The sequence below is a fragment of the Bombus fervidus genome, chromosome 2, assembly GCF_041682495.2.
Source record: "Bombus fervidus isolate BK054 chromosome 2, iyBomFerv1, whole genome shotgun sequence".
Taxonomy (NCBI): Eukaryota; Metazoa; Arthropoda; class Insecta; order Hymenoptera; family Apidae; genus Bombus; species Bombus fervidus.
In genome coordinates this window covers 12,875,290-12,899,464 of record NC_091518.1, presented here as the reverse complement: position 1 = coordinate 12,899,464, position 24,175 = coordinate 12,875,290, and the positions used below count along the sequence as shown (strand labels likewise).

The 24,175-nt window shown below is 30.1% G+C and overlaps 3 protein-coding genes across 13 annotated transcripts; 2 read left to right on the top strand and 1 right to left on the bottom strand.

The window, feature by feature from the left end:
• Positions 1-720: 720 nt before the first annotated feature.
• Lig (ubiquitin-associated protein-like lingerer) lies at positions 721-11,232 on the top strand. 7 transcript variants are annotated; one of them, XM_072022245.1, is made up of 15 exons: positions 721-829; positions 2,712-2,908; positions 3,026-3,389; positions 3,463-3,726; positions 3,809-4,002; positions 4,080-4,319; positions 4,405-4,725; positions 4,807-5,244; positions 5,309-5,533; positions 5,601-5,808; positions 5,898-6,097; positions 7,101-7,310; positions 7,452-7,574; positions 7,667-7,942; positions 8,022-11,232. In XM_072022245.1, the coding sequence occupies exons 2-15, from the start codon at positions 2,777-2,779 to the stop codon at positions 8,268-8,270; spliced, it is 3,444 nt and encodes a 1,147-aa protein (XP_071878346.1). In that variant the 5' UTR covers positions 721-829; positions 2,712-2,776; the 3' UTR covers positions 8,271-11,232. The 7 variants fall into 7 exon arrangements, with proteins under 7 accessions (XP_071878346.1, XP_071878349.1, XP_071878350.1 ...); XM_072022248.1 differs by having other exon boundaries at positions 820-961; positions 3,041-3,389; XM_072022249.1 differs by having other exon boundaries at positions 820-961; positions 3,836-4,002.
• On the top strand, positions 9,595-14,717 carry LOC139998038 (WD repeat-containing protein 13). 3 transcript variants are annotated; one of them, XM_072022254.1, is made up of 5 exons: positions 9,595-9,728; positions 12,833-13,014; positions 13,093-13,769; positions 13,977-14,269; positions 14,370-14,717. In XM_072022254.1, the coding sequence occupies exons 2-5, from the start codon at positions 12,942-12,944 to the stop codon at positions 14,614-14,616; spliced, it is 1,290 nt and encodes a 429-aa protein (XP_071878355.1). In that variant the 5' UTR covers positions 9,595-9,728; positions 12,833-12,941; the 3' UTR covers positions 14,617-14,717. The 3 variants fall into 3 exon arrangements, with proteins under 3 accessions (XP_071878355.1, XP_071878353.1, XP_071878354.1); XM_072022252.1 differs by lacking the exon at positions 9,595-9,728 and adding an exon at positions 10,034-10,172; XM_072022253.1 differs by lacking the exon at positions 9,595-9,728 and adding an exon at positions 12,416-12,706.
• Positions 14,718-14,906: 189 nt separating this feature from the next.
• Positions 14,907-23,826, bottom strand: LOC139998036 (uncharacterized). 3 transcript variants are annotated; one of them, XM_072022241.1, is made up of 9 exons: positions 23,136-23,826; positions 22,920-23,062; positions 22,796-22,819; positions 18,823-22,310; positions 17,806-18,340; positions 17,469-17,726; positions 17,140-17,290; positions 16,954-17,025; positions 14,907-16,830 (listed from the first exon to the last, which is right to left on the bottom strand). In XM_072022241.1, the coding sequence occupies exons 1-9, from the start codon at positions 23,227-23,229 to the stop codon at positions 16,301-16,303; spliced, it is 5,295 nt and encodes a 1,764-aa protein (XP_071878342.1). In that variant the 5' UTR covers positions 23,230-23,826; the 3' UTR covers positions 14,907-16,300. The 3 variants fall into 3 exon arrangements, with proteins under 3 accessions (XP_071878342.1, XP_071878343.1, XP_071878344.1); XM_072022242.1 differs by having other exon boundaries at positions 17,140-17,266; positions 23,136-23,824; XM_072022243.1 differs by lacking the exon at positions 22,796-22,819 and having other exon boundaries at positions 23,136-23,825.
• Positions 23,827-24,175: the final 349 nt, after the last annotated feature.

Genomic DNA, 24,175 nt, shown 5'->3' with positions numbered 1-24,175 from the left:
TACATATACGCAAAGATGAATCACTAGGAATTACAGTTGTAATGCATAATTGCAGTTATAAACAAACTTGGTCACGTGATAGATGTGCAACGGCTCTAGGTATTGGTTAGCAATCGTCAGTGAATTATGATTTGCAGGGATGTTTATATCACTATAGAAAATATTTAACTAAACATAGTACATTTACACGGTAACAAATATACATCTAATATTATTACTTAAGAGGTTAATGTTTAAAAAAGTAGCTTTCTGTTCTGTAAATTCGACTCTGTGTCGCTCAAATTTTGATCACGCGATTTTATTTTTCTTTTCTGATTCAATTAATTATGTTAATAGAGTCAGATAGAATATATACGTATATCCCCAAATTCTAAAGAAAAACGTATTTTAATATCGATAAAATGTTGTCTAAAATGATGTATTATTATGACTTATTCAGAATGGATACATTTAACTAATAAAACAAATAAACAATATATGAATAAATTTTTAACTATATGTAACATATATATTAATATAGAAGAAATAATTAAATATTTGAATAAAACAAATAGTGCAATATAATAACTATTAGAAATAGATCCAAAAAGGATTTTCTCTCTATTATTACATGTCCAATAGTGTAATTGAAAATAAACTTTTAACTTGCCTTCATTACGTGTTGATTATACCTAGAAAATTTCTGATTGTCTAGTTAACAAACCTGAGCGTTCTAGTATAAAATTGGCTACCCGTATGGAACCCGATAAAGCATAGAGGCGGTGCTGCCAAGTCAGGGAGGGGGGCCCGCGGTCACGTGACCGAGCTGCGTTTTGAGCGCACTAACCAGGTACGAGTAAATTCGTTGTTTTTTTCGTGGTTTTTCGCGCGCCACGGCCGAAAAAGCCGAGGCGTCGTGAATTTCGCTTGTTTCTGACTCCGGACGTGTCCTTCGAGTACGCAAACAACGCTTATAATAACTGTGAGTTACTTGCAAATACTTTGACTCGATCATCTTACGGAGATCTATCGATGCTCCACCGCGGCGATGGTTGACAAGCCTTCCTCGCAAAACCAGAAATGGCGTCTACCGTGCACATGGTCTGCGGAAAATATTCTACATCAACGTCATAATACTGATTCAGGAATATAACGAACTCTACACGGCCAATTTCTTTATCATCCGTTTGAAGAATTTTCACAACTCGCTTACGAACAACAACGCAACGGACAAGGTGTTTTTTGTGATGCGCCAGATAATCCTCCTTCGTCATATTCTCACCGCGCACGTCAAAATTTCTCTCTTTTTTTTTTTTTATTACTTCATCGTCATTTGAAATCTTCTGTGTTGCGGGAAGAAAGCTCACAAATCTTTTCGGTGTTTTCGGTGAATTTAATCGTTCGCATTGAACGACATGATTCTTGGGAATTTCGCAAAATCTTGTGGATAAGGTTTAGATCATTCTGCATATCGCCCTGACGCTTACTTATTCGTTCTTCTTCTAGACAACCGTTTTAGGAAAAACGTGACTATTTTAAGAAATATCTGTTAAATCGTTCGATCTTGTATTTATCATCATTAGCCGACCCTAACCTTTTCATCTATGCTTAAAAGGTAGAAATAAAATTGTATCTTGCAGACGTTTATTTAATGTCGACTTTTTTATTGTTAATTCTTCATACACACATTTTCATAAATGTGATTTGATATTGTGCTTGACATGTTTTATAATTGTTAAAATGTTTTTAAATACCAATTGTTTTTTTCACTTAGGTTATTTTCAAAATGCATATTTTTATGGTATAATTGCTAATACTGTGGATTATGTGGGTATTCTAAAAATTACTAAATTGAACAAGATGTATTTTCTTCTTCTTCGCTAATTCTTCAAAATCCATAGTTTTATTAGATATAATTATGTGTGATAATCATGATTATACAATCTATCTGACGATAGTACATATACAAGTAATTTATGGTTATACATTTTTTATAAATATTAATTTTTGTATTTATATATTTACATTATATTTATCTATTTAATGGTATGAAATTTTATTGTATGATATTTTAGTTTATTCTTGATATAAAATTAATATTTTTAGTTGATATTAATTAATTCTTATTTAGAAAAAAAGTGATATTAATCTGCGGTTATTTACTGAAAAATTTAGTTTGTTGAATTAGTCTTTTAACTTTTTAGTTAATTTATGTATTTTATCATATATTATTCTAAAAGATGTTATTTATTTTTAGAAAATTAGAAAGTGTTTTAAAAGTATCTATCTTATTTATAATATTACAAGTTACATTTTATAATCTGGAATCAATAACTTTGTGCATTATTTATACTTTATTCATCATTAGTGGAAAATAATTAATTGCTATTAGAAATGTGTAATTTTTTCATATACTTCTATAAAGATAATAATTGAGGTACTTACAGACATTAATTTTAATTCTTATATAATTTTCAGAATGTAAAATTTATAACTGATGTCAAACATTTTCAATTTTCACAAAATTAAACAAAAATTCAGAATTATATGTAGTTTTGTTATTGCAATATATTATACATTGCAATAAAATAAAATAATGTTTTTGATTTTTTATATTTTAATTAGTTAATAAAACTAAGTATGAATTAATAAATGTATTTATAACATAACATAGTACTTATTTTCAGTATATTATATTAGATATACACAATTAATTGTTTTCTTTGTTACAGACTGTAAATAGAGAGTGTATATAGTGATAAGTGAGTGATATAGGTGTGTGGCATTTTAGTTGGCAATGAGTTCAAACAACAAATCGGTGTCCTCCGGTGGGAGAGGCACTAATAAAAATAAATCATCACAACAACATGGGAAATCAGATCATCATCAAACTAAATCATCGGATTCGATAAAACATGAAAAAATGCAGGTCAGTAAATATAGCCAATTACTTTATTATTACAAGTGATAGAAAGATTTCTTTTTATGCACTTTTGTTTTTTGTTTATTTGATAAAGAATTTTTACTAAAAAATATGGCGTTGTAGCCAAACACTGTTCAGATGCGGCATGCACAAATCATTGACACTAGAATGGGCAGTGGTGAAGATCCTGTTTTGAAAGAGCGCATAAAGCAAGTCATGGATATGACTAGACGATCAGAAGATGAAGTTGTTATGGCTTTACATGATAGTGATGGTGACTTGGACCGTGCTGTTAATGACCTTTTGGAGGGAGTAAAAACAGAATGGGAAGTAAAAAAGAAGAAGCCTCGTCAACCTAGTGGTTCAAAACAAAATATGGATACCTCTGGTGGTCAAGATGAAGGTGGTGATTGGGATGAAAGGCGCAATCAACGAGGAGGTGGTCCTCCACGTATGCGAGGTCGTGCTAACCATGATAATCGTGGATGTACGTTAAGATAAATATTATACATATTTATATACATTATTGATGCCATGTGTCTAAATAAATCTTTACTTAGGGCGCGGTCGAGAAAATAAAGAGAACGAAAGAAACATGGAAGATGGTATTCGTGATGGAAGTTACAGTGGTAACAGAAGAGGAAGAGGTGGTCCAGGAAGACCAGGTCGAGGAGGACGAGGTGGAGGGAGAGGACTTGGTCCACGAACATTTGCTAACCGTAATGACCCATCATCTACTTCATCTGCCCATAGTTTTAATCGATCAATTGATACATGGACAGGTAATGAAGAACAACAACAAGCTGCTCAGGAGCCAAAGATGGGTAAGTCTGTTTAAATATTTCAATTATTCACATTTTAAGTTATTTAATCTCATTATCTCACACAACAAAAATATGTGAGTAGATGCATGGAATAATTTGGATTCTGCAGAAGACTGGGAGAATGAAGAGTATACAGGTTCATTGGCGGATACAAAAGTTTTTACACCGAGCACTTCTGCAGCAGAACCTACACCTTCTACAGAAGAAGCAAAAACTCAAGATCTGCAACCAGTGCAATCTAACCAGACTGTAAATTTATCATTATTACAACAGGAAGTATGTAACATTGCTTTTCAAATCAATATTAGTAATTACATGTAATAAAAATTATCTTTTTTATTTATGCATATAAGGAATTACCAAAATTATCAGAAATACAACCAATACAGCAACAAACTTTAATTCAGCAAACTCAACAGCAACAACCTGTATTGAGCTTACCTACAATGCAGCTATCACAGCAACCGAACGCTATAAGCGGCGGGGTATTAACAGCTGCCCAAACACAATATTTAACACAACTTACCCAACAAACAAGTGAAAACTTGAAATCTGCTGGACAAAATACATTCTCCTCATCGATATCCAGCCAGGTAGCTAAATAATATACATGTCTACGAATTATTTTATAATGTAATATATAAACTAGAATATAGTTGTATTTCTTAAATATATCAGCCTCAGAGGCAGACAAAACAACGTCCAAGGGTGCCACCACCATCAAAAATACCATCAAGTGCTGTAGAAATGCCTGGAGATGCTGTTAATAGTGGCATTGGATTTCTTGATGTCCAATTTGGTGCACTGGAATTTGGTAGTGATTCAAGCTCTCTTGATGGTTCTGCAAATGAAAAATACAATTCAGCTAATAATACAATAGCTGGTGTAGATGTGTCTTCTACTACAAATGCTGTAAACACTGCCAATACAAATAATTCTTTGGATATCGAAACAACGCAACCATCATCGACGACACCTTTTAACACTACTTCTCAAATGGTTACTTTATTATATAAATATTAATACTTGTCATTTTTTTAATGCTTACAATTTATTGAATAATTCTATATTTACTTATAGTTATCAAATAGCGACAATTTACCGGCATCGAGTGAACATTCGATAAACGCTCAAACATTCACTGCTCGTGGTAGCAGTTCTGGACAAACTTTAGATATAACTAAACAAGATTTTACTTCACAAGTCTCGCCAGGAAATGCACCTCCGTATGGTACAACAACAACTTATCAATCTCAAAAGTCATCATTTCAAGCACCTACAGCGACTCCCAGCACTTATAACGCATATTCTACAAATGCTCAATCTGCTCAATCATCTTTTCAAACCGCATCCGGCACGAGTGCTAACAGTTATTCTGCAACAGCAACTGTTTCACAAGCAAGTTATAATTCTTCATCGTCGTTTCCTCAATCCAATACATCAACCTTTAGTCAAGCTTCTCCTTCTGCATCTGCATCTGCAACTTCAGGTTATAATCAACCAACAACTACAAATCAGGTAATTATTATGTTGTATAATACTAAAATGATTTATATTATATAAAATTCATTTTTTTAAATAGGTATATCAGTCTGCGACTGGATATGTACCTACCACAACATCTCAGTATCAAGCACAGTCTGTAGCTACAAATACTGTATCAAATAGTAGTACAGGCTATCAAACAAGTGGATATCAAGGATCGTCTTCGTTTCAATCAACTCCACAAGCTTATCAACCATCTGTCACTACATTTACTTCACCTATTACCCAAACATCCGGAGCTTACCAAAGCGCAGCACAGTCTGTAAGTATTTCATTTCATGAGCTCGAATATTACTTAAATGCAAGAAATTACTAAACTATACTTACAGGTATATGCAAATGCATATGGCACATACGCCAGTCAACAACAAACAGCATCTCACAATCATAAATTGAACAGTAATACAACAAAAGATTCTCAATATGATAGTAACACGACGACATCAAATAGTTCTCTTGCGACTACAACGGCACCCACATTAGGTCTTAGTTCTGCCTCCGTAAATAGTTCACAAACTAAAGTAACAAATTCTAATGGTAAGCAATGTCTAAACATTAACAATTGTTATTATTAAAAAGTTATTTCTATGGTAAGATAAAAAAAAATTGTAATGTGTTTTTTAAAGCGGTACCGAAAAGTACATCGAGTGGTGTAGTAACGGGTAGTAGTGGAACTGGAAATATGACAGGTGGTGGTGCAGCTGGTAGCATGACTCCAATGCTAAGTCACCAATATATTATGGGCCAAGGTGTACCTTATGCGTTCCAACAACCAATGTACAGTTATGAGGAATTACAGCTTATGCAACAAAGAATACCGCATATGGTCAGTTACTATTCGATTCCTCTATTTATTTATCTTTCGTCTCAAGTACAACTTACTCATAAGCCAATCGTAAAAGTAATTTGTACTTGATTCCATTAAAATGCTTCGTTAGAGTAATGTACACTTTAAAAAAAAAGTATATCACTTTATTTCATATACTATAACAGATATTATAACTATTATATTTCTTGAAATAATAATATTAGCATTCATAATTAAAAAGAAAAACTTATATTTCGGGTGTACTACTCTGCGTGCTATTCTATTTTGTCATGATTATTTAGTAAGAAGAATGCTAAAGTAATCATTTGTTTAATGCTTGGTAGCTGCTCGTTATTTCAATATTCTTTTTCCTTTTTAAGAAATTATGGATTTCTTATTCACATTTTCAAGGTGGCACACGAAGTTTGTTGTATTTTTTATAGTGAGATGTTTCGCATCAGATAAGTTATTGAAAACATTTTAATTTCTAAACTATTTAGTAGAAAAGTAAAACTGTCTGTGATTAATTTGGAATATTATCGTGAAAGATTAGTCCGCTGAAATGAACCTATTACAGATAATATAAAATACCATTTTGATCATAGACTAACTGTAGTTTATATATATATATATATATATCTTTCTTCATTATTGGTTTCATTTGCTCTATACCTCATGTTACGTATTTGAAATTGTATAAAAATATATAATATAATTTTCAAGTGGTTAAGTTGTACCCTATTTTAAAATAAATTACACTGGTATGTTTGTTAATATTAAAGATAAAAATTTACATTAGAACAATAATATTTTAAAACGTAGAAAATAATGGATTATAAATTACAACATCCAAAGAAATTTTAAGTTAAGGTCCAAGATTCTAAGATAGGTACAACCAAACCGCATGTAACCTGCCCTCAACCTAGTACGCGTAGACTTAGATATTAGTTAGCCTTCTTGTATTTGGAGTACACAGTGTATGCATGTAGTTTTGTGTTTGGCCTCCCTGACTAACCTGCAGCCAACTACTGGTTACTATGACGCGGCCTTGGGCTATCAGACAACCGGCCCTGCTACCAGTCTCGGTGGGGGACGAGGAGATGCACTTTCCGGTGTACAAGGCGTTCAAGGAGTACAAGGCGTACAAGGAGCCTATACTAGTATTAGTGACGCCAGGTTCGCCAGAAACGACAGCAATGCATCTCCAGTTCCATCAACTATGTCACAACAGGTGAGGTTTATAAACATTTAGTAGACATGACAATCAGCTTAAAAATGTTGTTGTAATACTTAAACATTGTTTTGATATTTTCGACTAAATTACAGTATTGTATTACATTCAAACAATTTTTTTAATTCATATTATTTGTAGACTGCTACACAGCATCAACAACCAATGATGAATCCTACACTACCTCCAGCATATGCATACTTTGCATATAGTGGTGGAATAATGCCAGGTGGCTTTCAATATGGAACCCCTGCTATTTATCCTGTAAGTTAATCAACTTATGTAATTAATTCTTTATTTATTTTTTAATATATTCTAGCAAAACATTCGTATTTCATTTATCAAAATTACTATAGCAGATAGCGACTGCTGGTAACGCGGGTACGAACAGTGGTGCATATAGTGCTAAACCAGGAAGTTATGGATCTGGATATGGAGCTGGAGCAAGTTATGATGCTTTAGCATCTGCTGGTCCTTCGGCCGAATATAAAGGTGCGGGAAACAGCTATACCACTACACAAACTGGTAAAACAGGAACATCTACCGGAAATACGAATACTGGTGGATCGTCTGCAACCGATATAAGCGCCACTATGTATGCTAAAAGTCATGTAGCGCTTAGTAAAGTGAATGTAAGTATTTCTATAAACCCAATTTCATAAAAATGTATTATTTTCAGCAAAAGTTAATAACGCTTTAATGTTATTTCAGTCCTACGATAAACAAACTTTTCACTCAGCAACTCCTCCGCCATTTAGTCTGACTGGAAGCCAAAATGCTGGTTTGCCTGGTGCATATGGAACGCCACATTTGTTTATCCCAACTATGCCTCATCAACTGCACCAGCCACTTCATCAAGATGGTGGTAGCAGTGCAGGCCAAAGGTCCAATACAAGTTCCCAAAACAAAGCCCAAGCAAAGCCTGGATATAGTCCTAGTTACTGGACTGGAAGTAATTAAAAAATTGGACTGCGCAAGGAAAATGAGAGGATAAAAGCAAAACTGCACCATTTTAGACAAACTACCATTTCGCCATATGATACACGGTGGTGTGAAATAAGGACATTGACACAATGATACAAAGGACACAAGAAGACAAGACGATTTTTTTCTTTTTCTTTTTCTTGGTGAAACTAAATGATTCTGGTATGACACGAGTTAATGTAAAATATAAAACGAATCTTAAAATGTGGAAGGATTAAGCAATTTTTAAAGATTTTGTGTTTAACAGGGTGGTAATATTTCTTTTCCACATAAATCTGCTACAACAATTAGTTAGAAAAAACGTTATACTCTTTTTAATTAGTCATATTAATTTCTATATTCTTATATCTTGAGATATTAAGTTGGATTACAAAGAAATCTTTTGACATGTTATTATTTTACTTATAATAATATATAATTCATTAATTGTATTAAACAGTTTTTGGTGTGTATAATGCAATATACATATATATATATTTATATATAAATATATTTCTTTAAAGTGAAATATAATATGTAAAAGAAAAAAGAGGAGTGGTCAAATGCAGCACGAGAAAATTGCGTAGTTCTTCCAACGTGAGGCGCATTCGTGCCAAATGAATTTATAGCGTTTATAACGTATAAAACCGTGAAACGAATGATCGTACATATTTGTCAAGATAAAGAAGAACAGAATAATTGTAGTATGTTGAAACGCTATGAGAAAAGGAAAATCAAGATTTGTGAGTAGCTCTCGTGTGAAATACTGAAAAGATGATCTAGAAGAGTAATTGACTGTTAAATTTACTTCCGATCTCCTATCTGTATACTACTGTGCAATTGCGAATATACTGCATCGACTGCAAAGGGTGATAGTTTTTTTTGTATGATGTAGCCATCTCGGCTCATTAACATCTAAAGTGCTTCTTTACATGAAAACAAAGCACCCCATACGTGATGGAACGTAAAACTATACTATGTAAATTACAATTATTGTATGTATTTAACCATGGAACATCAGGTATATAAAGTTATAATCATCATAATGTTGTCACTTTTGGTATTTAAAAACGAATGTATAATCGCACTAGTTTCGCATTCTTGCGCGCACCCATATATAGATATATTTGATTTGGTCGCCTTGCATTTCTTTTAGTTACCAGAATTTTATGAACGTTATATTTTATTAACAAAAAGCTATTAAACCAAAAAGAAGATACCGTCATACCATGTTTTTAAAGAACGCTGATTTCAAAATGAGAGCGGTACTTATTTAATATATCTTATGTTTATAAAAGCGGCGTTGCAAATTAGATAGTGCCACAAACTACTAAGAAAAACAAGCAGAAGTCAGTAATTTTCTTGTGGTGCCTTGAATAAAATTCAAACAATAGAGTTCAAACATCTGCTTTTTGCAGGAATTTCTCATATAACTTTTTACAATCCTTTCATACTGTAAGTTGTATTATCTAAAACGTACATTACCTTACCCTTATTCATATATTAACTTTTACTAATTACTCTATATCATCCATGTAATTTATCTTCTAGGAAATAATAGTTGATGCTTTAGTTTAATAACAACTTTAAAGTTTTCGTTTGCAGAGTATTGTTTGCCCTCTCCAAATTTATAGTTTTCAAAGAGATCCAAATGATTCTTGGATCAATAATTGCATTATACAAATACAATATATCTGAAAACAGATAAAATGATTAATTTGTCAACAAATTATTTATAATTATTATGAAATAGTTACACCAGCTTTAAAACTACATTTTTGAAACTTATTATGTAAGGAAGTTCTTCGGATATAGAAGAAAAATAAGACACATATTATGACATTCTATTTGATGTTTACAAAATGTATAGTCCAAATAATAATCTTATGTGGCTACGTCGTAAGTTCTTCAATTTCTTTTTTACTTTTTGCTTTTAATTCGTACTCATTTCTAGGATCTGCTTAAAAACTGTAATATTTGTTAATACATAAATAAAAAGGAATTTTAGTTGATCAAAGTATTGAGTATTGAATGTTGAATAAATTTATGTTGAACATTACATGCTGATTACAAATACGTACATAAACGAGAACAACCCGCACTGTTTACATTTTTTTAATTTGATATTAATATAATTTTTCAACCAATGTAATAAAAAACAAATGTCGATGTTAGTGTACCGCTAATAAGTATTCACAATGACCTGTATCATTTTAATTAGATTATAATAAAGAGGAAAATGTAATTGTTGATTCCGTCTGATAAAACAATATTCGTACTATTACATTATTTATGCTGATTAGAAACATATTGTACAGTTATAAAATAATCAGACGAAAAGGAGTAAAGTAAGACATTAATTAACACAAGTCATTTTAGAAAACATACATTACATTTTTGCATTGTGGATAGCAATCATTACAATATAATTCCTATCATTAAGAGTAAACGAAGATATGAGTAAAGTATTTTCACGAGATGCTGTTGAAATCCTTACGACCTAGCATGTATTATACTTTGGGAATAAATTGTTTTATCGCAAAATTATTCCGAGTACCACTGATACGAAAAAAAGTACATAATTGTAAGTAAAATCTTGTTAGCAATTGCATTATACATATATATAAATATATACAAAATTAAATGACATCGATATGGATAGGATATGTTTGAAAATCATGGGAGACCAAGTGTAGAATAGTTCTCTTTAGAAGAACAAAGAAAATGTAAATCTGTAACCATAAATTACCGAGAAAAAAATGATCGATTTTATCGACAAAATCATTCCCGGATATGGATTATTCGATCATCCTGACTATACAGGATAACGAAACTTTACTGTGTAACACTAATGACTTAATAACTTTAAAATATTGTGCTATACAAAGAAAACTTTACAAATATACGTATGATTTTAAATGGTTGCTAAATATGTTATCATTAAAAGCTTTGAAATTAACTTAAATATTACTTTTATTTTCAATCTAACAAACTCAAATTTACATATTAATCATCTTGTTTTTTTAAAGAAATTTCTTTTTAAGATACATTATTTATTACATATATACAATTCAATTAACGTATTGTAATTAGTCATTTAAGTAAATGTTTTATACACATTTTATATATAAAAAAATTGTTTTTGATTGCTTTAGCTTTACATTAGAGTACTTATTCAGTCACCTAAAATCGAAAATATATTTAGAGCGTTTATGTTAGTTATATAAACATTTTAATAAGTTAATAAATTTATATTAAACATTCTTAGAACATGTCTACGCATTCAAAATACGCATATTTATATAAATCCACTCGTGTAAACATTCAAGGGGTTGGTATGATAATTGAAAAAATTAATTACTTTTCTTGTTTTTGTTTTTTTCAATATAAATTTTCAAATATTTCCAATCTTATGTGTATGTTCCAATGAATTAAGGGCAAGTATATTAAATGTAATGTATGATGAAAGATAGAGAAAGTTGCAAAATATTCTACAAAATGAAAGAATGCAAACGAAACTTAAACATTTAAATCAAAGAGTTCATTATAACAATTATTAAGCATTAATAATTTTTGTATTTTTATCAAGTAATGATCTATCGAAAGATGCAAAATTCATTGCGTCATTATTGCTATTATATAATTATTAAAAAAATAGCCACCACTACTGTGTATAAATATAGATATCTGAGAATAAATGTATTAAAAAAAACCTGTAACATTCATACATATATATATAATTATTGTGTAAAATATCTTAATTCAACCAGTACTATATAATTTTTTAAACAGTCTTTAGTTGTCTAAATAAAGAGAAATTATTTAAAATGCAGAAACAAAATATTCACTATAAAGTAATTAATTTAAAAATGATAAAGTATTTAATTTTTATAGATATTTAAGATCTTCAATTATTTGTTAATTAAAACCAGATTTGAAAAATCAGCTTGGTTTTTTTATAAATATTTATCACTTATTGATCCTTAATTTTATTATTTACGTATTAACGAAACGTGACTGCATATAAATACATTTTAAATATATAAATTTTAATAATTTAATATCTAAAAAACAATACAATACTGTAAAAGAATTTATATAATAAAGATAAAATTCAAATGATTTAATATAAAAATGTAATTTAAATGTATATGCATACATATATGTTTTTATATACGAGTGCTTTATGTAACATATGTATGTATATACAAATGTACATACATATGTATACCGTGCGTATTTTGTAACGAAGAAGAAAAATTAATGATAGCGATTCAATCTAACATTTTTAAGGACCATATACTTAAAATTCTTATTAATTGCGTTTATATAAATTTTCGATATACTACAAGTGAGAACGTACAGGTTAATGAAATGTTTAAAAAAAATATTACTTATTAACGTCAATAGACCCAAGAAAATTGGCACAATACGTATGTTTTGCTCCAAACTATGACTAAACCAAAAAAGAAAGAAAAATGCACGAAAAAATAATAAATAAAAACATTTTTAAACATTTGTATTATATATTTTTTTACAAAACATAAATTATTTAATAGGTTAAATGTCCATGTTTGTGTAGCGTTTTATCTTATGCATTACTATATTTATTTTAACAAATCAATACTTGATATTATTTGATTTGTATAAATATATAGAATTGTTACTATGTGGCATCAACAAGTTTTTGCTCTTGATGCTAAATACAATGCACAACGTGTAAATAAATTACCTACTTTAGGTTTGTATATGTATATTTATAATCCAATATATTGTAACACACTAAGATTTACAAATGATTAATGTAAGATAATTACAGGAATGCTTTATATTCGTCGTAGAAATCAACTGTTAAAAGAAAAGTTTAGTAAAGATCCAAAAATCAGAGAAAATTATATAAAACTAAGAGCAAAACTGTTATTTCTGCGATACGGCGAAAACTTAGAACAAAATAGTTTTAGTAGTTATACAACTGAAGAAGAGAAATCTGAAATTAAAACAAAACTTTATAACATACAACGAAAATCAATTGCAGAAAGTTTTGCCTTTGATGGAATGCATCATGTTTTTGATCAACACAATGCACCTGTAATGATGCTTAAGTTTGCAAATAATGATAGATCAAAGTTATGTTGTGCATCATTAGATGGATTATTATCGATATGTGATACTATCAGTACTCCTCCAAAAGTGATAGCTTTATTGGAAGGACATAAAAAAGGTGTCACTGCATTAGACTGGAGTATTAGTAATGATCTTATAGTTTCATCTTCTCTAGATGGTACAATAAGACTTTGGAATGTCCTGAATCCAGAAAATAATCCAACTTGTTTACGAGTGGTTAATGATCAACAGCGAGCAGAAGTTTTATGCTGTGGATTTATACCCATAAATAATAATTTGATTGTTGCTGGTAATTCTCAAGGACTAGTACAGATTTTGAATATATCTACTGGTATATATACTCGCAATGGATCTTGCAAAATTGGTGGAAAAGTTAGTATTCTTTAATCTTTCTTAATGATAAATGTTTATGTTAAGATTAATTATAATTCATTTTAATTCTTATAATAACCTACCATTTTCTTAATTTTTTATTATTATTATTTTTTTATGAGTTCTATGAGAATACTGTTTGTTCTCACTTTCTAAAAATTTATTTAAAAAGTAATATTAAATAAAAAGAAAAGTATTCTATTTCAGATTCTGTCATTAACTTGTGAGGGTAGCGGTGGTTCCATAATATGGGTTGGAAATGATAGAGGAGTTATTATGTCATTTCAATTGGAATCAGGATCAGGACGATTAACGAAATTAAAGAGAGTACAAGAAATTGGTGGAATGATAAGTAGTCTTTCTTGGCGTTCATGGCTTTCAAAAGATGCTCCATGGCCAGCACTTTTAGTGAGCAGTGCTTGTAATGTAGTATTATTGTACCATATTATTGACAATCAAGGTTCTTTATCTCTGTGGACAAAATATCCAATAAAACACAAGTAAGTTGTTTGAATATTATTACAAGCATAAACATTTCTTTAATACGAAAAATGTATAAAATTATAACAAATAAAATGTGATTCATAAATTTGTTAACAGACAGTACCTTGTGAGGTCTACTTTTTGCCCACAAATGGAAACATGTTTAATAGCCACTGGTTCTGAAGATGGTACAATACATTTATTGGATTCAGCAAGAAAAGGCAAAGCAGCAAAAATCAACCGACTTGAAGGTCACGCAACACCGACAATTGCTTTATCTTTTAATTATGATGAATCTCTTCTTGCATCTGCGGACCATCAAGGACTTATTATTTTATGGCGTAATCGTCAACGTCATATATAAACTTTTAATAATGTACAAACATAAAATAATATTATACAAACATTTTATAAAAATAATTACTATAAGTAAAATATTTATAATAAAATTTTAAATGTTCTTTATCCGTCTTGGAACTTGAGCAAATTAATTATGTCATCTATATTTTATCCAATACTATATCAAATTTTTATGATTTTCTGCAGAAATAAACTAAAATTAGTAAAGTTAATCAAAATACACGAAACTAAAATATTTCGTACGTAAATGTATGTGTTATAACGGTATAGGAAATAATAACAATGAAACACATATTCTGTTTAAATCAATGTCTGCTTTGTATAACAATATATTAATCGTTCTCTATTAATATCCTATGTATTATAATGAGCATGGAGTTAGCATTATCAATAGTGATAATAGTAATAGTAATTGTAATGGTAGTAAAACTGCATAATAATCGCAGTGCTATTAATAGTAGTTATAACATGTACGTTTTCGATTTCACATATGTTAATGAAATTATATATCGGTGCAAATATCAAGTATATTGGTATTATTTGTATTTTTTAATATTTTTTATTAATCTAATCTATTCTGCCGCTATGTTATGATTTACTTTTGTTGTAGCAACATTGGAAACTTCGAAAGATATTTCCCAAAAATTGTATAATATTAATAATTAACAATTACTAACATATCTTTGTTGGTTTTCATTTTTATACTCAAATAAATACTTGCATATTGTGAATTTAATAGTTAATACCATATTCATAATAAACAATCTCTTTCTTGTGCACTTATGTCTCACGCAATATTATTCTTCCGTAAAAAATTATCTAAATATTAAAAATGGTTTAAAAAGCTATGAGAGGTGCTCAAAAATATTTAAAAGTATGGAAAATAGTATGCAGGAAAGTACGGCAGCATATTTTCTGTGCTACTTTATCTGCAGTTTTACTAATTTGATTCATCAAATTAATTGAAATAAAAGTGCACAAATTGTGCCCATCACAGTTCTAGTAAAAATAACAGTACAACGTACATTTAAAAAGAATTATTTGTGAATCAGTTACTGTACACGTTTAGCTAAAGGTTGAGACTTAATTATAGTACCGTCCCTTGATTGACACTATAATACTTTTAGAATAGAGAGCTGTTTTTTACTAATATAATTTTAATATAATACCAAGAAAGATACCGTATTTAAAGATAACAATAATTAAAAATCAATATGAATAATTGTCATATATCATCAATGAAAGTAATAACATTAACTTACACAAATTTTACTTCTTTCATAACGATTACGTACTGAACAACTTTTAATAAATATTTACAGATATGAAATGAAATTATTCGTTAGTTTTGATGTAGCTTTTAAAAATCGATTGTCTGCTATTTGATTCAATTAATATTTACGTTTCTTTATCGTCACATGAAGCTAATTGTATAAAAAATTATATCAGTATTAAGCTCTATTTATGTTAATGTTTCTATACAACAAACAAAAATTTAATATAATACTATAGACAATCGATTGAATCTCAGCCACAATACAAATTTGCTACATCTTATGTACAATAATTCGAGATTCATTTAATAGTGAAATCGTTGAGTAATCACTATACTTTTGCAACGAAATTAGTTCGGACGGACTTCAGCTAAATTATTTCTTTTAACATTTTACTATCGTCTTCGAAACACATTAGTTCTGAGTCAAAACACTACACTTGTCAATAGGCTCAATTTTTTCTTGACTATCACATTGGGCACTTTTTGAAGAAGTCGGATCAAGACTCTTTTTTTGTTGAATGTCTTTGGGAGGCACCGTTGGTAACGTATTGTAATTCAAGGAGTTTGATAGAATATGTTGGTCCTGTGTAAAGTCTATACTTTGCAAGAATTCTGACATGTTTTCTTTATCATGCAACTGTTCTACATTATCCTCTTTTGTTTGTTTATTAGAAACAAAGGGTGAGCCAGTTGTAGATAAATTCAATTTTAAACGATCTCTAGTATGCCTTAATTCTCCTAATTGATATTGTTGACTTTGACTACAATCATTTAACAAGTCTATTCCGTTTTGTGATACTCCTTGTTCATCACCATCTATTTCGTCTCGTTCTTCAATCACTGACGTAGACGCACCAGGAAAGAATTGACTAACATATTTACTCTCGCTAGTTTGAAACTGAAACGGACGATTTGAACTGCTCACGAAAAACTCTTCATGTCCTATAACCAAAATAAGTTTGATGATACAAGGTAAAATATAAATTCATAAATATTTTACACATGTTATATTAGCTAATTAAAAAAAATAAATATATATATAATGCATATAATACCAGACCATACCAGTATGATTGGTATCATCATAATCAAGGGGATACAGATCTAATCGTGGTTCGTCTATCATTTCCTCCCAATCTAGAATTAGAGAAAAATTATATACGTCATAGATAATTTTCCAATTATTTTCTTATATATGAATTTCCAATTTCTAATATAATTTATTTGTACTTTAAGATATTTAAAATTTACCACTATATGAAGTTGGTTCCCAAGTAGTGGTTGGTTCTCCTTGAGTTTCTGTAGCCAGTGTTTCTTTCGGGTATTCGTATACACAGTGATAGCGCTGTTTCTTAAACCACACACTCTTTTTTTGATCCTGAATAGACCATACATTATAAATCTAATAAAATTTATATTACATTATATAAATGTAATCTAATATACGTAATATATATATAAAGAAAATGTTGCTAAATAAGGAATACCTACCAATTCATCCTAGCAGCAAAAGCAAATATAGAAAGATATAAATATTTACATTATATTTAAACAAATGTATAGTAAGTTATAAAACTTACACTAGATTTTAATGTTTTATCTGGAGATCTTAGTGCAGAACGATGAGGCGCTAATGTTGCATTCCAAGCTGATGGTGTAAATTCTTCTTCTTCCTCTTCTTCTTCTTCTCCTCCTTCTTCTCCACCTTCTTCCTCTTCATCCTCCCCTTCTTCTTCTGCATCCATTTCATCCTCAATATCAGCATCTAGTATTTCTCCTTCATTATTACTTAAACAACTTCGAATTTGCATTTGCTCGACATGCGGTTCATTATACCTCTGTAAAATAATATGAAATTATTACATATATAAAAAATAAATTCATATATATTTGATTATTTATTTATAATGGACCTACTTTCCATACAAATTCACCAGAGCTGGAGCTATTATTTTCATCCTCTTCTTCGTCATCTTCCTCCTCTTCTTCTTCATCATCTTCATCCTGACTAACCCACCCGTGCTCTGTTCCAAAACTTGTTGACATTAAATCATCTTCTAATGGTAAAGGTAATGGCAATGGAAAAGATGAAGGCAATTGTTGCCATTTAGATTCCTCCTCTGGACTTGGTAAAGGTGCTCCACCACTCGCAATCATAATGTGCGACTTATCATCACGAGAACGAACTACCGAACAATTATAATCCAGATTTTCTTCTTCAGATATGTCTCCATTGGTTGTATCTCGTTCATCATCTTGTAGTTTTTCTCCTAGTCCTTCTAACAAAATCATTTTATTTGTTCGAGTATCAACTAATAATACATCATCCGAAGTAACAGATTCTTTTGAAGCGATTGATGTATCCCTAGAATTTGATATTAAAGATTCCGAGGTAAGAGTACTTTCACGTTCTTCTTGGATTGGACTAAGTGGTGAATCATATACATTATACCTAAATATAATAATAGACTTTTAAGTTTGGTTTTGAATAATGAATAAATTATAATCATTATTAACCCTTTACGGACTACCGCCGCATATGTGCGTTCTGCGTAAGCCATCAATTTGGTCGAGGAACTCATACATACGTTTGGCGAAAACAACTGATAAAGCCGAATGACTCATATATGTGTCTCACGTAAACGCGTCGCTATGGGCGAGAAACTTATATACGCGTTTGGTGAAAACAACTGATAGAACCAAAAGATTCATATGTGTGTCATTCTATTTATCCTGTGGAGAATCTGTGCATGTACATATGTCTAGAATTTGACATCTATGAACGAAAAGCGCGTCTAAGCAGAAATGTGCGCTGGTAATTTTAAATGACTATCGCGGCAGCAGCTAGGCCCCACGGTACGGTTGACTACGAATTGTCCCGTCCGCAAAGGGTTAAATAATTTTATATTATATAGTTGGAAAATAAAACAGTACCTTATTGAAATACCCACTCCTCCACTACCTTGATTAGAAGATTCTTCACTATCATCATCGTCCCAATGTTTACTATCTATATCACTAGATATAGATGGATTATCATCATCATGAGCTTCTAATGGTTCTACAACAGACATCTGAGCACAAGGTAATTTCTCTCTAAGTTCATTTCGAATTGCTGTTACAAACTCTTCTTCTATATCAAATGATACATAAGAATTATCACTGCGTAAACTCATTGTAGAACTATCTTCATCTTCAATTTCATTTTCATTTATTTTCCCTATTTCTTTTTCATTGTCACTTTCATATATCTTTTCTATTTCTTTTTCATTTTCAATTTTATTTCTAGTTTCTCTTTCATCATTATTTTCAATATTATTTTCATGTTTATTTCCATTTTCATTTTCTTTATCATTTTTACTTTCAATTTGATTTTTATTTTCCTTATCATTTTCATCTTCAAATTTATTTAAATTTACATTTTCATTTTCTTCTCTATTTTTAATATCATTTTCGTATTTGCTTTTATTTTCAATTTTATTTTTGTCCTCATGTTCATTTGCATTAATAATTACATTATCATTGTCATTACTAATTTCAATTTCATTTCCATTTTTAATCTCAATTTTATTTTCGTCCTTATTTTGTAAATACTGTTTTAATTCACCTTGTTCTTTGAAATACTTAATATCTGTTTGTATATTATGTTCCAAATCTGTTTCTAGAGAAGAAAAATTGGTATCACTTAAATGTTTTAATTCCATATTTTTCTTAATATCAATCACATTTTCTGCCTGTATTTCTTGTTTATCTTCTGATACTAATTTTATGTCAGTTTCTACTAAACTAATATTAGGGGTACAATTTTCATTATTCTCTATTTCAACTACAGTATCTATAGTATGAATAGAATCAGATTCATCTTCATTTGTAGAAAGAATTTTATTTTCTGTATAATTAATTGAAGTTAAGTTTTCTGTCATTTTTCCAGAATCAGGAAGTGTTGCATAGTACTCTGCATCAAGAATAGTATCAAGTTCAAATAAGATTTGTAACTGTTCTTCTTCAGTATATATTGGTATATTCGCTGTAGAATCATTAGTAGAGGTGGAAGGAATTAAAGCATAAACATTCTCTTCTTCTTCACAGGATTCTTTATCTCTAAATCCAGAATCAGAACTTTGCTCATCATCAGGTGTAGATAATTGTTTTCTTTCTTCTTCATCTTCATTTGGTAAACATCTTCGGTTTATGTCTATATCTTCTTCATTAGAAAATTTATCACTTGCATTATACATAGAGTGTTTCTGAGATTGTAAAGTATCTGGTGTAGATTCAATAGTTACAGTTAATTTTGGTGTGGTATTATTTTCTTGTTTAGACGAAGATTCTATATATTCATTAAATTCACCTTCATCCAAGAAACCAGGTACTTTCTTTTCTAAAGCAGAATCCAATGCATGATTCCAAAGTGCAACATCAACTAAATTGCTTTCATCAGTCCCAAAACTAATTGAGAAATTATTAGGAAAACAAGTATTGTCGCTGTTTTCATACTTAAATGGATCATTAGATTGAGATTTATTGTTTTCTTCTAACATTTCACAAGAAGGTGTATCATCAGGTACATAACGTAGAAGAGGAAAATTAGGATCCCCTTTTGACAGAAGTCTTAATACATGTTTTTCATTGCATGCCTCTGTACTTGCACTTGCAACAGATCTAGTGTCAGATGCTTGATCATTTAAAGATAATCTCAAAATCGGAGTTTGAGTTTGATCCATAGTTAATGTCAGTAATTTTGGCCTTTCTGAAATGTCTAACATCCTGATTTTATTACAAGTATTATTTGGCAAAGGATCCCGTAATTTTCTTAACGCTTCGTCAAATTCATCTGCATGAATGCTATGTCTAAGATCGCTATCACTGCCGGTAGCGGGCAATTTCTTTTTCCCATATTTTTCTGACATTTGAGCTCCCATTGATAATTCTGCATCGGAATCAAAATCGATATGTACAAGTACCATTAAATCAGTAACAGATTTAGATTTTTGTTTTACTTTTTCAGTGTAAACTCCTTGTTCAATTCGTCCTTTCCAACTTTCTTCTTCAGTTTCAGAACTAGATTCATGATGAATAATATTTTTAAAATTTGGTACGTTTTTTACTAGTTCACCAGGTCCGAGCCGAAATGACGACTGTCGAGGTGTATCGTCGACAATAGTGGTCCAATAATCTGAATCTATACTTCCTCGAAGATCTTGTAAACTAGCACTTCGAACATGTTTAGTATTAACTCGTAGATTCTCCCACCTTTGTTCAAAATCCAAATATTCTGTATATTCATTTAAAAGAAGTTGCTTTACCTCATCCAAATTTGGTCTTTTCTGTGGATTTAAATTCAAACATAAATGAATTGCTTGATATATATTTGATGGACAATTTTCTAGGTATGTTTGCAATACTTGTATACCATTTGATAAAAGATCAGTTCTTAAAGGTAAGAGCATTTGAATTACTTGTTCATCACTCTTATCGTGGTATGGTCTATTTCCCCATGTAATAATTTCCCAAAGAAAGATAGCATAACTCCACATATTTGCTTGAGATGTAATTTCTCTAGTTTCGATAGTAGTATCAGTACATTCTACACTTTCTGGTGCTGACCATCTAATAGGTAATGCACGATCTCCAACTACATAATAATCTTCAGGATATTTCTCTACACCAGTTCCATAATCTCCTAATTTTGCTGATAGGTCTGATGCCACTAAACAATTTCTGGCAGATAAATCTGTATGTACAAATCCATGACTATGCATATGTTTCAATCCAGCAGCAATATCCAGTGCCATCCGAATTGGGATGTTTTCTTTATTAAGTGCTTCTTGAGATTTTTTATCATGATTTGATAATAAAAAACCTTTGAGGTCACCTACTGAACATGACTCAAATAGTAACAGATACGGATCAGTTTCTAAACAAAATCCTAATAAAGTTAAGATATTTTGATGATGTAGCTTTAAATATGGAGTAGCCTCTCCAAGAAACCAGGCTTTTTCCTTCATAGTAGCTTCTTCCGTAAGAATTCTCACAATAACACCACCATTTTTTGAAGTTCTCCTGTGTCCTTCTAAATCTGCACGACCTTCAACAACTTTTCCAAACCAACCATGACCTATCTCTCTTAAATACTTCAATTTTTCTCTGGGTACACATAAGTCCTGTGCATCAAACCACTCGTGACAATGTTCTGGGAGAATATTAGAATCAGAATCATGTTCTTCAAAAAAAGACGTTGATAAAGGTAATGGTTTAGGTTTTGCAATATTTCTAGGTCCAGATATAATATGTTCTACAGGCAAAGGTTCAAACTGTACTCTCTCTGAAGCAACTAACACATGTGGAACATTCAATTCTAAACCTTCGAGAGAATGTTCAAATACTGATTCTTGACCAATATTGTTCCCATCTTTGAATTCCTATAACATAAAACCACAATTATATTTTCTAAATCTTTTCATAAAAAATTAAAATATATTAAATTATATTACATACTACAATTACTTGCAAATGATACACATGCAGCTATATCTAAATATTGAAAGAAAAATAACAAACATGATACATTTATTGCTTTCTTTATATATAAAATAACATGATTGTTTTACAATATATTTAAATGTAATGAATATTAATGATTTTTTCTACATTCATAAATAGAAAGCTTTTGTAAGAATTATATGAACTGTTATAATTTTATAATCAACAATATATCTGAACCTGTAGAATAAACAAATAGTGTTTAATGCTAAAACAATCTTTTGTTTAAATTCACAATTGCTATCATGCTTTGAATACTTAAACAGAAGGGATTAATTACAACTCTTGCTGATTCTTAATATGATTTTCTAATAAAACTATATTTACATTTTGTCATTCAAAAAATTTGTAGCATTAATTTTACCTGATTGCACTTTCCTGTTTTGTCCTACAATTAGTAACATATAAGTCATTATTCTTAGACAATAAGTAACCTCGGTAAGGAATTTCATTTGTTATAAATAACATAATAAATGACAATAAATTACCTGAAATCCCTTAGGTCTCCTAGGTCTTCGACAACAAAGACAACCAACTAAGGTAAATGCTGTAGCAGTAACGCTTAAAAGACCAAGGGTATATTGTATCCAGTATCGTTCCCATTTTGATGAGGCATAGGAGTATGGCAAATCTATTATAAGCAAAATAACCTCTCACTAGCAACATGTTATCAAAATAAATATTCAAATATACAATTAACGTACCTGTCCGTATAGAAGATGATACAGGATAGGCTGTAAGTGTCGGAAGACCCGCCCAAAACAGCCAACATATCCAACATAATATGATATTCAGCATCGCGCATTGAAACTCTTCAATGGTGTGATCGCGATCTATTTAAGTCATTCTTAAAAAATGTATTACTTCTTGAAAAAATGCATGACTGCAGAAGCTGAGAAAATCTAGTAGATCGTAACACGTTCTAATTTTACGACACACATATCACAACTATCTGTAATCTCATATTTTTGAAGTCTACAATCTATTGGAAACTAGCTTCGGTATAGAATGTTGTTAAATAACTTTGTCACAGCGATGATGAAGTGTTGCAATAGTATGTAAAATAGAAATACACTTTTCTTAGGGAAACCACCTGGGCCAAGCATGATACGTATCGTAAACCGAATACAATACAATCGGCCACGGTCCGGTTAAAAGGTAGGTGTAAAATCACCACGCTTGCCAAACCCAGTTCTATTCTTGCCCCTCTATTCTATCTATTGCTTTATTGCTCTCTTTCTATCTCCAATGCTACACACTAATATGAATGTATTCTGACTAAACGATCGCCCTAAGTTGTAACATTTTGATTAGTGCAATATTATGTGTATGTTTGACTATTTAATAAATTGTAACAACGATTTGATAATCCTTTCTTATTTCTACTATCATACATATGTTGTAGCAGTATATAATGTACATGATAGATTTAATGGTAATTAAATACAACATATATATATATATAATGTTGTATTTAATGGCAATTATAAATATAACATATATTTTATTTGATCGCAATTATAAATATAACATATAATGTTTTATTTGATCGCAATTAAATACAACAAAATTTTGCAAAAATTATATCTATAATGTTAGGTGTAAAGATTATATGTATAATTTAATCTAATGTAATAAATATGAATAATATAATAGGTGCATAATTAATGTTACCAAATAAATAAAAAATAATTTTAGAAAAATAATACCTTATTCTCTTTTATTTTTTTCCCAAATATTTTTT